This window comes from Globicephala melas, chromosome 19, assembly GCF_963455315.2.
Source record: "Globicephala melas chromosome 19, mGloMel1.2, whole genome shotgun sequence".
NCBI classification, from domain to species: Eukaryota; Metazoa; Chordata; class Mammalia; order Artiodactyla; family Delphinidae; genus Globicephala; species Globicephala melas.
In genome coordinates this window covers 35,073,724-35,087,993 of record NC_083332.1, presented here as the reverse complement: position 1 = coordinate 35,087,993, position 14,270 = coordinate 35,073,724, and the positions used below count along the sequence as shown (strand labels likewise).

At 49.5% G+C, this 14,270-nt stretch overlaps 1 protein-coding gene across 1 annotated transcript in view; it reads right to left on the bottom strand.

Annotated features, from left to right (window-relative positions):
• The window catches only part of NLRC5 (NLR family CARD domain containing 5), an 86,965-nt gene that overhangs the window by 44,862 nt on the left and 27,833 nt on the right, over positions 1 to 14,270 (bottom strand). The window contains exons 2-6 of the mRNA XM_060288630.1: positions 12,722 to 12,833; positions 8,748 to 9,055; positions 7,883 to 7,942; positions 3,790 to 3,858; positions 923 to 2,597 (exon numbers count right to left, since the gene is read on the bottom strand). Of these exons, the coding sequence (XP_060144613.1) occupies positions 923 to 2,597; positions 3,790 to 3,858; positions 7,883 to 7,942; positions 8,748 to 9,055; positions 12,722 to 12,741 (2,132 nt within the window). The 5' untranslated portion in view covers positions 12,742 to 12,833. The remainder of the gene's footprint in view (positions 1 to 922; positions 2,598 to 3,789; positions 3,859 to 7,882; positions 7,943 to 8,747; positions 9,056 to 12,721; positions 12,834 to 14,270) is intronic.

Here is a 14,270-nt window from a genome sequence, read left to right as displayed (position 1 = left end):
TCACTGGGAACATGGTTTCCCAGCCTCCCCTGCAGCTCAGTGTGACCATACGACTCCGACTATGTTGTCACCACTGGAATGTGAATGGAAAGGATGTGCTCTATTTCCAGGACTGAGCTTTAACCCATTGGGCATGTCTAATCCGTGTTCTCTCTTTACTTTCCCCCAAGCCAGAGCACAGATGTGTCTGTGACCCAGCTCTGACCCTGCAGATCAAGATGCCCAAGGAGATGATGCTGCAACCATGGAAGGGACCTGGGTCTCTTCATGGCCATGTGGAGCTGAGCCATCCCACTGACCTGGACCACTTACCTCTGAGTCTTCCATAAGAGTGAAAAAAAAACAAAAACAAAAACCACCACATTATTTAATCCACTGTATATGGAGGGGGAGGGATTCTTTGTTATTGCAGCCTAAACTTTTCTCTAGCTACTACACATATCGAGCCTTTACTCTGTGCCAGGAACTGTGCCATGAAGTGTTTTTCATGCATTATTTCATCTCATTCTCCCAACAACCCTATCAAGGAGGTATTATTACTGATTCATTTTAGGCATAAAGAGACTCGGGCTGAGAGGTTAAATACCCTGTCCAAAGCAAAGAGGCTCTAATAGCACAGCCTGGATCAGATGCTCCAGCCCATGACTGAGAGAAAAAGAGGGAAAGACTGAATCCAGAAACCATAACTAGAGGAGATCTAACTGGACCCCAGAGTTCCTGGAGAGGCAAGGAGCTTCCTCACCGTGTCACAGGCTAAGGGGCAGTAAGGAAGGACCTATCTGTTCTGATATTCAAGATTCTTCCTCAGTTTTCCTCAGCTGGGTTCTGCCGAGATTGGCTGGCCTCCATTCTCCCAAAAGTCCAGTTCTCTCCCAGGGATGTTCCCAGGTACCCCCCAGAGCTCCCCTGTCCTTATTCTCACCTGAGATTCTCTACCTGCCCACAGCCTGCCAGGGCTTCAGGGCAGCGGGGCTCCAGGGAGCAGCCCTCAAAATCCAGGTGGATGGGGGCATCCCTGTGCCCTAGGATGTTGGTCAGGGCAGCCAGGTCGGCGTAGGTCAGCAGGAAGTTGTGGAAGGGCATTTGACGGGGGAGGCTCTGGGCTATGAAGCCAGCCAGCTCAGGCACCTGTGTTTCACCCACACAGTGACACAGCTCTACAACTTTTGGTCCCGTGAGCCTGCGGGTGGCCAACTTCCTCAGTGCTTGCACCACTGCTGCCTGCCTGGTACCCACCCAGGCCTCGTCCTGCCGTGCCAGGAGGCTGAGGAAGGGGCGGCAGGCACAGGATGCCAGGCCCGCCAGAAAGGTGGGGAGGTGGTCTGTGAGGCCCAGTCTAGCTTTGCTTCGCTGTACCCAGCGAGAAGTGAGGGTGACATGTTGGGAGAGTGTATCTTTGTCCACCTGGGGGCTGGCCATCAGGTGCAGGGCAGCAAAAAACTCCTGCAGGCTTAGGTGGGTGAAGGCATAGCCTGTCTCCTGGTGCCCGGGCCCCGTGCACACACAGAAGGAGGTCATCAGGCCGAGGGCAGCCCCGAAGGCCATCACGGGTGGAGGGATGTCACCTGCAGAGAAGATGACCTTCCCTGTCTCCAGGCCCCGCAGGGCCACCTCCCCGAGACCCAGCAGGGACTCGGCAGGCAGGAACCCTTGGGGGCTGAGGGTTAGTACCATCTGCACGTAGTTCTGGGTCATGGTGGGCAGGAGGGCCGCAGACTGGCCTGGAGAGCTGCCTGGGAGCAGATGGTAGAGGCAGAGGCAGGCGACTCGGCACAGAGCGGGCAGGGCACACATGCTCCAGAGACGTCTGTCTGCCCGCAGCTCTGCTAGGGCTGCCTCCTGGGATGGCTGGTCGCTGAAGAAGTGGCTCACGTACTCCTCCACCCGTGGTCCGTCAAAGCCCCACATGTGGACCGTGGCCACCTCGGTGGGCAGGCAGGCGGGCAGCTTCCCTGGACGGGAGGTGGCCATTACCCAGCAGCCTGGCAGGAGGGTCCCACGGCAGAGGCGGGAGAAGAGGGTGAGGGCTGATGCTGGGTCCTCAGGGCCTGCAGTCTCCTTGCTGGAGCAGGGGTGGAAGACCTCGTCCAGCCCATCAAAGATCAGCAGGGTTCCATTAGCATTCTCCTGCAGGTACTCGAAGACGGCCTCGGGGCCAGCCTCAGGCCTCAGGTACAGATCAAAAAGGAGCTGGGGTAGCGTCAAGAAACCTGTGATCACGTTGAGCTGGCGGAATTCGAACAGGAACAGGGCCTGGAAGCGGTCCAGCTGCCCATCAGCCCACTTCTGGCAGAGCCAGTGGGCCAGCGTGGTCTTGCCCATGCCCGACTTCCCCAGAAGCACCGTCACTCTTGGGCCCCTGTTGGCCTTGGTATTGAAGAGGTCCCGAATGTTCACATCGGTGCCATCTTCTGCCTTGGGGTCCCCTCTAACGGCCCCCTCCTGAGCGTCGAAGGGTGCTGAGGCCTGGCTCCATTGCAAGATTGGAGGGATGTAGACTTGGGGGAAGGCAAGCGGCTGCCCTGGCCTGGGGGTCCTGTCGGCATAGCGCTGCTGGGCAGAAGTCCTAAGCAGCTGCAGGTACCTCTTGGCCAGCTCTGCAGGGGACAGGGAGATTGCATGAGAGCCGGGGGCCTCCCCGCGCCACTCACCACAGTATCAGGTTGTTGGGAGCCTGTAGCCTTGGCCATGTACGTATGGGGATGGGGGACAGCAAGAGCACACAGGTGCTCTTATGCCCCCCAAATTCCTAGAATTAATTGGCTCTACAGAAGCACAGGCTCTGACAGCCGTTTACACAGGGAAGTAGGAATGGGGAAGTGTGGACCACGGCTCTATTTGTTTTGCAACAATGTAAGTGGTGTAAAGTTTTCAATGAGATGGGGGAGGGGAAAGGGGGCACTTCCTTTGCAGTATCTTATTGGAACAAGCTTTCACTGTGATATCGAAGTAACCTGCCTGCGGCCCCCATCCCCACAGTGTTTCAGCTGTGTGATGCCCACGATGACCACTAACACGCTGTGGGCCCAGGCACTGGACAATCGGAACTGCGGAAGCTGGTCAATAGTCAAAACCTACATTGCCGGGTGTTGACTTTAATTGCTGGGTCATTTGGGAGATCTTGGGTGGCCCAGGGGAGGGCCCGGGGCCACTGTTGGGGGACACTGGATACCCCTGCTGGGGGGGCACCTGACATAGTGTCCTATTTTATACAGATATGAATCCTCTGACCAGCTGTGAATCCTCTGGCTATGCCCCATGGGGCTGGGTTTCCCAGCTGGTGGGACAACTGGTGGAGAATGACAGAAGTTTCTGTCCCAGCCTGACCGGTCCACAGCAGCCCCCATGTCTTCCCAGGGTCCCCCAAGGCTTCTGCCTTGCTATCCAGCTCAGCCCTAAACTGGCCAATGGGAGCCCAGTTCTGAGGTCATGCTGTTTACATCCCTGGAGCTCCCTCAACCCTGAGGACATGGGAGTATCCCGGGGAAAGCCTGGATGGTGAAGCTGCGACCTGCTGGGATGCTTTGAGCTCCTTCAGCTGAGCCGTCTCTGGAGAAGCCCCGCTGTGGCCCACTGGGCAAGGTGCTTCCTTACCAGACCTAGCTCTCTCCTCTGCCCACCCAGGACCTCCTCTTCTTCCCTCCTGGGAGCTTGGAAGACAAGAGTCAGGGGGCCCATGACTGGAAGCCTGTTATCAGGGGACAGAGTCCAGGATCTGTGTCCTTGCCCCAAGGCAATCCAATCCAGTGTTCGGACCCCCCCCCCCCCCGCCGCCACCTTGGTACCCACCTTGCTCCTGCTTCTTGGACTGCTTTGGGCGAGGTGAGGACCCACAGCTCTGATGAGGCCGCTTGAGTCCTGGAAAGCATGAAGGAAGGAGTAAGGGGTGAGGTCTGGGGGCCTGGGCTGAAGGGTAGCCAGCACCTTCAGGGAGCTCCATTCCACAGACAGGCAGCAGCCAGACAAGTACATCCACGTGCAGGGACTGAGTGAAGGCAGACGGCAGGCAAAGGCTGCACCAGCATCAGTTCCTGTTTGCAGAGGGGTCCCAGGCCCAAGTGAGAGGGCTGGAGGCTCTGGGCCTGGGCATCTCCCAGCCCAGAATGCAGGAAGCAGGGCCCACAGCCAACAGCCTCAAGCACCAAATGGCTTGGAAAGCACCCAGCTCTGGGCACTGCTGCTTGGAAAAGTGGAGCTTCCACGAGGCTTCGTCAGGCCTGTGCCCTCCCTCCTGTACCGGTGTGTTTTATCCCCTTTTTTCCACATCTTCCAAACTTCCTCACTTCTCTTACTAGTTTCATGAGTTCTTGTCTGGTTGCATGGATTTTCAAGAGTCACTTGAATACCTTTCAGAAGAGGTTGGGAAAGGAAGAAGGAGAACAAGAAGGAAGGGGAGACAGAAAGGAGGGGAGGAAGAAAGAAAGAGGGCTATGGAAGAATTTTAAGAAGTAAAGCAGGACACTCCTACAGCCAGGCACTGGTGATCAATCAGAATGGCCGCTGGAGCAGGTCTCTTGCCCCGCCAGGTGTTAAACTTTTAGATGCTGGTCTGCAGGGAAACCCAGGGGTCCCGAAGAGGGGCTGGAATCAGTGTAAGATATATTGGGGGGCACTGAGCGGCTTGCAGGATCTTAGTTCCCCGACCAGGGATTGGACCTGGGCCCTCGGCAGTGACAGCACTGAGTCCTAACCACTGGAACACCAAGGAATTCCCTTGTATTTCAATATTTTAACGAGTCTTTTATTAATAACGGACTCACTAGCTAAATATCAACCAGGCCTGGTCACAGCCAGGTGACAAGTATTCCAGCTCAGTGATAAGGGACAGAGGGACCAGGTATCAAACAGTTTTGATTTATTGGGGAGCTAGGATTACGGGATGGATGTTTTCTGTTATAGCCATGCACAGATATAAGTAAAAAGTCAATATTTCTATAGAAATAAAGGTTCTGAAACCACAGCAAACATCATACTTAATGGTCAAAGACGGAAAGCTTTTCCTCTAAGATCAGGAACAAGGGAAGGATGCCTGCATTCACCACTTCAACTCAACACAGAACTGGCAGCTCTAGCCAGAGCAATTACACCAGAAAAAGAAATAAAAGGCAGCCAAACTGGAAAAAAGAAGTCAACTTATCTCTGTTTGCAGATGATCAGATCTTATATGCAGAAAACCCCAAAGACAGCCACAAAAAAGCTGTTAAAACTAATAAATGAATTCAGCAAAGTAGCAGGATATAAAGTCAACACACAAAAGTCAGTTACCCCCAATAAAGATGTTAAAAAAAAAAAAGTCAGTTACATTTCTATACATGAACAATGAACAATCTGAAAAGAAAATGACCAAACTAATTCCATCTACAGTAGTATCAAAAAGAACAAAATACTTAGGAATTAACTTAACCAAGGACGTGAAAGATTTGTACAATGAAAACTACAGAATGTTGCTGAAAGAAATTAAAGAAGACATAAATAAATGAAACACATGTTCGTGAATTGGAAGACTTAATAATGTTGAAAATTTCAGTATTACCCAAAGGGATCTACAGATTCAATGCAATCTCTATTACAATCCCAATGCCTTTTTTTGCAGAAATAGAGCCCATCCTAAAATTCATGTGGAATCTCAAGGGACCCCAAATGGTCAAAACAATCCCGAAAAGGAACAAAACTGGAGGATTCACACTTCCTGATTTCAAAACTTACTACAAAGCTACAATGATCAAAAACAGTGTGGTATCGGCATAAAGACAGACATAAAGACTAATGGAATAGAATAGACAGCCCAGAAATAAACCCTCACCTATATGGTCAAGTGATTTTTGAGAAGGGTGCCAAGACCATTCAGTGGGGGAAAGGACAGTCTTTTAAACAAATGGTGCTGGGAAAACTGGATATCCACATGCAAAGGAATAAAGTTGGACTCTTACCTAACACCAAATACAAAACCTAACTCCAAGTGGATCAAGGGCCTAAATGTAAGACCTAAAACAATAAAACTCTTAGAAGCAAACATAAGATGAAAGTGTACGACACCGGGACTGGCAATGATTTCTTGGAGATGACACCAAAGGCACAGACATCAAAAGAATAAATAGAAAAATTGGACTTCATAAAAATTTTTAAAATCATACATCACAAGACCCTACCCACAGAGTAAAAAGGCAACCCACAGAATAGGAGAAAATATTTGCAAACCATATATCTGATAAGGGATTAATATCCATAATATAGACAGAACTCCTAAAACTCTACAACAAAAAACCAAAGAAGCCAATTCAAAATGGGCAAAGGACTTGAACAGACATTTCTCCAAAAAAGATATATGAACGGCCAATAAGCACATGAAAAGGCGCTCAACATCACTAATCATTGGGACTTCCCTGGTGGGCCAGTGGGTAAGGCTCCGTACTCCCAATGCAGGGAGCCCGGTTTCGATCCCTGGTCGGGGAACTATGTCCCGCATGCCACAACTAAGAGTCCGCACACCACAACTAAAGACCCTGCACGCTGCAACTAAAGATCCCGCATACCGCAACTAAGACCCAGTGCAACATAAATAAATAAATAAATTTTAAAAAATCACTAATCATTAGGGAAATGCTAATCAAAACTACAATGAGATACCACCTCACACCCATTAGGATGGCAACTATCAAAAAAACAGAAAACAAAAAGTGTTGGTGAGGATGTGGAGAAACTGGAACCCTTGTGCACTGTTGGTAGGAAAGTAAAATGGTGAAGCTTCTGTGGAAAACACTGTGGAGGTGTCTCAAAAAATTAAAAATAGAGTTGACATATGACCCTGGATCCTGGATATATATTCAAAAGAATTGAAGCAGGGTCTTGAAGAGATATTTGTTTACCCATATTCATAGCAGCATTATTCACAATAGCTAAAATATGGAAACAACCCAAGAGTCCACCGAAGGAAGAATGGATAAGCAAAATGTGATTTACACATACAGTGGAATATTAGCCTTAAAAAGGAAGGAAATTCTGACACTTGCTACAACGTGGATGAACCTTGAGGACATTATGCTAAGCGAAATAAGCCCGTCAAAAAGGACAAATATTGTATGATTCCACTTATACAACGTACTTAGAGTAGCTAAAGTCATAGAGAGAGAAAGTAAATGGTGGTTACCAGGGGCTGGGGGAGGGCTGAATGGAGAGCTATTGTTTAATGGGTAGAGTTTGCTTTACAAGATGAAAAGAATTATGGAGATGGATGGTGGTGGTGGCATGATGATGTGAGTGTATTTAATACACTGAACTGTACACTCAAAAGTAGTCATGATGGTAAATTTGAATCCATGTAATTTACCACAGTAAAAAGAAAAACAAAAGAAAGATTCTGAACAGAGCGTGGCCTATGAATCAGTGAGGCGGACCATCGGATCGCTGAGCTCGCTGCGCTCCGTCAGAAAATCAGTCAGAGGCTCCCTGGGTGTGGACGGCAGTTTGTGGGTTAGTGTCAGGCCTGCGGGTGTCTGAATGGCGAGGGGCCTGAGTCTGTGGGGCTGGAGCACGAGGCCCTGAGGCTTGGGGACAGGGAAGTGAGAACGGGCTTCCCCTAGTGAAACCAGGGAGGGGATTCTGGCCGTGGTCAAGGGCTGACAACTTCAGACTCTCCCAGGAGGCTCCAGGTTAGACTCCTGGGAACATGTATCAGGACAGGCCAAAGCCTTGAGGGGCAGAGAGGGGGTGCGGGTGAGTCTGGAAGTCGTGGTGAGGGACCTGGGAAGCGTGCAGATGGGTCCAAGGATGAGGAGGCTGGTTTATGGGAAATGGCTGTGACCAGCCACCACCAGCCTGCTCTGGGTTTGAGGTGGACTTCGCGTGCTCACCCCCACTCCCACTCCCCAGCCCCGGGCCTTACCAGGGTGGAGCTGAGAGTCTGGTTGGCTTTCCTCGCCAATGTCCAGCTGCCTGGGGAAGCCTGGAAGAGGGGAGGAGATAATATGCTATGGGCATGTGCTAGGATGCCCTGGGACCAGCTCTGGCCCCATGTCTGGCTCTGGGCTCATCCCTCAGGCTGGGTTCCCAGCAAGGGAGAAATCTACATTCAGTGATCTGTGGAGGGCACAGCTGGTGGTGAGCCTTGAAGGCAGCTGGGGGCAGACACGTGTGCATTTCTAAAGGTTTGTGCACATACAGGTATGCGTGTGCACGCACACGCGTTTATGCCTGCTTGTGCACATGCACGTACGTGTGTATCCATGCGTGTGTACACTGTGCCTCCCCGCCTGCCCTGCACTCTGCCTTGTAGAGTTCTTGAGTAAGTTCTCACTTTCTCTCCAAGAACACCGTCACCCCTCAATGTTCTGTGCTTCCCCACGGTGCCGTGTAAATAGAAAGAGCCCAAGAAACGTTCGCTGGACAGAACAGAGTTCAGTCAGCCTGTGCAGAAGCAGTAGTCCGAGGGCTCTCTCTCTGACTTTCTGACTGCACTGCGAAAAGAAAACTCTTGGGTGTTACAGGCTATTTGGAATTTCCTGGCAGGAAGAAGTCACCTGGTCCTTTCTCTCTGTGCATTCTGCCTTTCTGGGCAACTGGGGTGGTACAAGGTGGAAGGAGGAGTCTTCCAGGTCCCCAGTGGATTTGGTGGTGTTAGGGTATTTGCTCCGGCAGGTGCGCAGAAACATGGAATTTTGTTCCTGGTTTGGCCATGCTGTCTCTGAGCCAGACAGGTCCTGGCCTCGCCTGGGCCTCTCTGGCTCCCCACTTCTCACGGCCACTCTTACCATCTCCGTGGCCCCAAATGCTCAGCAACGGCACCTCCAGCTCCAGTGGTACGTCCAGCTCCATGCACACGCAGTGGATGAACTCCTGCCAGGTGCTCTGACCCTGGGTGTGCAGTTTGCTGAGTTGTTGGATGACCCTCTGTGTGGGGTCTGGGGACTGGTCCCCGGAGCCCAGGTCCATGTTGGGGAGGAAGAACTTCACCTTGGCGCTCAGCCATTCTGGGTCTTTGCTGAGCAGCCTCACGAGACATCCACACAGGTTCTCGGTGCCCAGCTGGAGGCTGATGGGGTCCGTGAGCAGCCCGGCCCTGCAGGGACCAGGTAGGCAGGTGAGCTGGGGGACAACTCAGCTGGGGGGAAGCCAAGAGGGGAAGTCACAAACCACCCCCTACATCTGAGGGGAAGAGAAGAGACAGACACAGAAGACAAAGAAGTGTCCTCTCCGTGGAGTCTCAATGCCGTTGCCCAGAGCTCGGTCCCAGAAATTAATCTCCTTCTTCTGCATCCTTTGCAAAATTAATCTGTGCCTATGTATTGGCTCTGGAATGGTCTAGTTCATCCCCCGTGGATAATGCCCTGATGATGCTTTAATTCATTCTTGTTTCCATGGACCCATTTGTGCTGCTCTCTGTGTGAGCTAAGCTCATGGCAGAGACAACTAGCTGTCCCCCAAAATCTGTTCTTCCCTTCTTCCTTAGTACTAGAACCCCTGAATATTCCCTGGTCATATGGAATAGACTATATTTCTCAGCCTCCCTTGTAGTTAGATGTATCCATGTAATTAAATTTGGGCCAATGGGATGTAGGCAGAAATGTTGTATATCATTCTTTGTTTCTTCCTGTTGGGTGGAATGCCGATGTGATGACTGAAACTTGGGCAGCCATGTTGGATTATGAGGTAGAAGCCAGTACTGAGGAAGACGGAGGGTAAAGCTTTCCTGCCCTGGACTCTCTGACTTTGAATTTCTATTACATGACAAGGAAATACATTTCTATTCTGTGTAAACCCCTGTTGCTTGGGCCTTTCTGCTATTCACAGTGAAATATAATCCTAGCTAATACAGACCATCTCCTCTCTCTCTCTAAGCAAATTCTCCCCTTCTAAACTGGAACTCTCAAACAACCTGCTGGTAGGAGTACTAATATAAGGCAAGGGACACATGTAGTGAAAGCCTAAAAAGTCTGTAGGCCCTTTGATTCAGCAATTCCATTTCTAACACTCTAGCCTTAGGAAACAATCATGGAGGTACACAGAATTTTTAGTTACAAAGCTGTGCACTGCAGGATTATTTTTAATAGTTAAAAATTGGAAGCAAAAATAAATAAATAAATAAAAGGGCTTCCCTGGTGGCGCAGTGGTTGAGAGTCCGCCTGCCAATGCAGGGGACACCGGGTTCGTGCCCCGGTCCGGGAAGATCCCACATGCCGCGGAGCGGCTGGGCCCCTGAGCCATGGCTGCTGAGCCTGCGCATCCGGAGCCTGTGCTCCGCAACGGGAGAGGCCACAACAGTGAGAGGCCCGCGTACCGCAAAAAAAAAAAAAAAAAAAAAAAAAAAAATCCAGCAAGAAGTTAATGTAACCATGAACTTGTACACACCCAATAACATAGCTTCAAAATATATAAAGTACAACCTGACAGAAAAATCAGGGGGAAACAAGTTTTCTGATAGAAAACTATGGGGAAATTGAAAAATCTATACTCATAGTGAGATAATTTGAACACAGCACCTGCTAAATAAGGAACTCACTCACCCCAGAGTGAGGTCTCTCATGGCTGAGACTGAGGAGAATTAAAAAAACAAAACAAAACAAAACAAACCCTGGGGCTTCCCTGGTGGCGCAGATGGTTGAGAGTACGCCTGCCGATGCAGGGGACACGGGTTCGTGCCCCGGTCCGGGAAGATCCCACATGCCGCGGAGCAGCGGGGCCCGTGAGCCATGGCCGCTGAGCCTGCGCGTCCGGAGCCTGTCCTCCGCAACGGGAGAGGCCACAACAGTGAGAGGCCCGCGTACCGAAAAAAATAAAATAAAATAAAATAATAAAAAAAATAAAAAATTGGAAGCAACCTAAATATCCAACAGTGAGAGATTAACTAACTGGTTATCCATAATACAGTGGAATATACTATAACATTTCCAAATGTACTTTCTGGTACTATTTCCTTAATAATAGAGGCAAACACTCAGAAAGCACTTACTATGTGTTAGGCACTGTTATACGAGCTTTATGTGTCTCATCTAATTATCACAACTCCAGAGACTCCACTTCTAACTCTGAAAAAGGTAGGAGGCCTGCCCAGGGGCCAGCCATACCAACTCCCAGAGGCTGGGGCAAAGACCATGTGTCCTGGGGTTCAGACCCCAGCTTCTCCCTTGACCCTCGGCAGAGGCCTACTGGGCACATGTCCCCAGCCCCTCTGGTCATCCTTCCCCAACTAAACTAATAGCAACAACTCCTTGCTCAGGCACAGGGCTTTAGAATTCATGAAACATGCTCACATCTATGGCATGGGCAGGGATCGCCATCCCCACTGAAGAGATGGAAAGACTAGGCCAAGGAAGGGTAAAGGACATGCCCAAGGTCATCACACAAGTCCATGGCAGGGCCAGGCTCAGAACTGAGGTTTCTTACCTCTCAGGCCAGTAAATTTCCAAGGCTTGAGATCCCTAGGTGGCACCAGACAAGGGCTAATCCCTGCCCTTTGTGTGATCTTGGCACAAGGATGTGAACATGGCCTAGGGCACAGTTTCTTTTCTGGGCTATAATGTCCAAAATCATATGGCCCATAAAGAAATCATCCAGGGCAGCAAGGTGCCAGGCGGAAGTGAGGAGTGCCTGGATGGTATAATTTCTGGGAAAGTCCTTCAAATTCAAATTTCCCCTCTAGACAGTCTAACATGATGCCATTGTTTCCACCATGAGTGCTCTATCCCCTGGGGGTAAGACCTTAAGCTCTTTAAAAATAACCATCCCTGGAAGAAAAAGCACATTATATTATTATTGGTCATTGTGAAAGTCTGTGGGAAATAGCCTTGGAGACAGAGGTTCATAGTAGAAAGACCATCAGCCCCAGAGTTAGGAGACGGGTGTGCCTGTCCCAGCTCTGTAACTAATTCTCTGTTCACAGAATTAGGGCTGTTCACAGATACTCTCTTTCTAGGCCTTTGGTTGGATTGCATCTCCCTGCCCCTTTGAAACTGGGTATGGCCACGAAACTTGCTTTGGCAATGAAAATATGCTAAAGAATGACCCACGTCATGTCTGTGCAGAAGTTCACCTTGTTCTCTCTTTTCCTCTAACACAGCGGCCAGCAGTTCCAGATCTCGGCTGTTCCTTTAGCCTGGGTCCGGGAAAGAGGATAATGTGGACCAGAGGCCCCAGTCAATTCATATTAGACAAGAACTGAGACCAGGAAATAACTTATGTTGTCATAAGCCACGGGGACTTTGGAGGTTGTTTGTTACTGCAGCATACACTAGCTTATCTTAACTGATACACTCTTTTTTTTTTTTTTCTGCGGTATGCGGGCCTCTCACTGTTGCGGCCTCTCCCGTTGCGGAGCACAGGCTCCGGACGTGCAGGCCCAGCGGCCATGGCTCACGGGCCCAGCCGCTCCGCGGCACGTGGGATCTTCCCCGACCGGGGCACGAACCCGTGTCCCCTGCATCGGCAGGCGGACCCTCAACCACTGCGCCACCAGGGAAGCCCTGATACACTCTTAATATGAGAAAATCTCTTCTCTGCCAAGGCCTTGGTCACACCATCCATGGAAAGGGTAGAGGCTGACGTAGGTCCTTGCTGACGTTCTGTGTCTGATGATTCTCACGCTCATGCTGAAGGGTGACTAAGGGTAACTTTGCTATATTGGGGGCAGTCCAGGGAGCAGTAGGGTGCAGTCTCGGCAGTAGGAGGGTGGGGGATGAAGGAGTGGATGGGAGGGAAAGAGAGGAGGCAAAGGGGAACGATCACCTACCTGGTTTCCTGGTTCATCATAGATGTTCTAGGATGTCCACAGAGAGGGTCTCATGGGTTCCTGGGCCGAGTCCCTGAGCTGGATTTTCAGGTTCTTTCCATAGGACAGGCCCCTAAGAGAGAGGAGACAGTGCACTCTCCCCATCATTATTCCAAGTTCCAAGAGGAATTCTGTAAAGAAGGCACTGACCCCTATACCCCTGACACCGCTGAGGACAGAGACCCAGAAACAGTCTCCTCGTCTTCAGGTACAGATCTTCTTCTTCCCCAACCAAGATTCTTTTTGTCCCTGGACTGTTCACAGCCCAGCCCTCCCTGGTGTCACCTCCCGCCGTATCTGGCCCAGAGGATGCCCCTCTTCCTCTTCCAACTTGAACATTCTCCTTACAGTGACTAGTGACGTCACTGCAGCCTCCTCAAATTCAGCAGACTTATTACAGCTAATTTATTGGATGAAAATGGAATAATCCTTACCACAGATGTCAGCTTCCTTTCCTAATAAAACTCCAAAGAGGTTAGCATGTGCAGTCTTCTCTCTTAATACGTCATGAAGAAGTTTTTAAATAATCAAGAGCAAACATTCTTCTTAATGAGAAAACCCAGAGGCATCCATCACTATCTCACCAAGAGGACAACAAAATGATGCTCTGATATTTTATAATAACTATGAATGGAGTATAACCTTTAAAAATTGTGACTCATGATGTTGTACACAGGTAACTTACATAACATAGTACATCAACTATATCCCAATAAAAAATAAAATAAAATGATGCTCTGGCACAGATGCCTACGTAATACAGCTTTAGAGATCTCATCTAACAATAAGGAACAGAGAAGAAAAAAGATGGCTAAAAAGTACACGGAAGAACGGAAGAAAGGCAAAAGATGAGAGTAGTGTGCACTGATTATCTCCGAAGTATGAGGAATGTAACAACAAGTGCCAGACTTTAGATCAATCCACACCAAGAGGGCACATTCTATAGAGAGCCCAGAAATAAACCCACACACCTATGGTCAATTCATCTTTGACAAAGGAGGCAAAAATATACAATGGGGAAAAGATGGTCCCTTCACCAAGTGGTGCTGGGAAAGTTGGACAGCTGCATGTAAATCAATGAAGTTAGAACACACCCTCACGCCATACACAACAATAAACTCAATGGCTTAAAGACTTAAATATAAGACATGACACCATAAAACTCTTAGAAGAAAATATAGGCAAAACACTCTCTGACATAAATCGTACCAATGTTCTTAGGTCAGTCTCCCAAGGCAAGAGAAATAAAAGCAAAAATAAACAAATGGGACCTAATCAAACTTACAAGCTTTTGTACTGCAAAGGAAACTGTAAACAAAACGAAAAGACAACCTACGGACTGGGAGAAAATATTTGCAAATAATGTGACGGACAAGGGCTTAATTTCCAAAACATACAAATATCTCACACAACTCAATAACAAAAAATGAAAAATGCAATCAAAAAATGGGCAGAAGGGCTTCCCTGGTGGCGCAGTGGTTGAGAGTCCGCCTGCCAATGCAGGGGACGC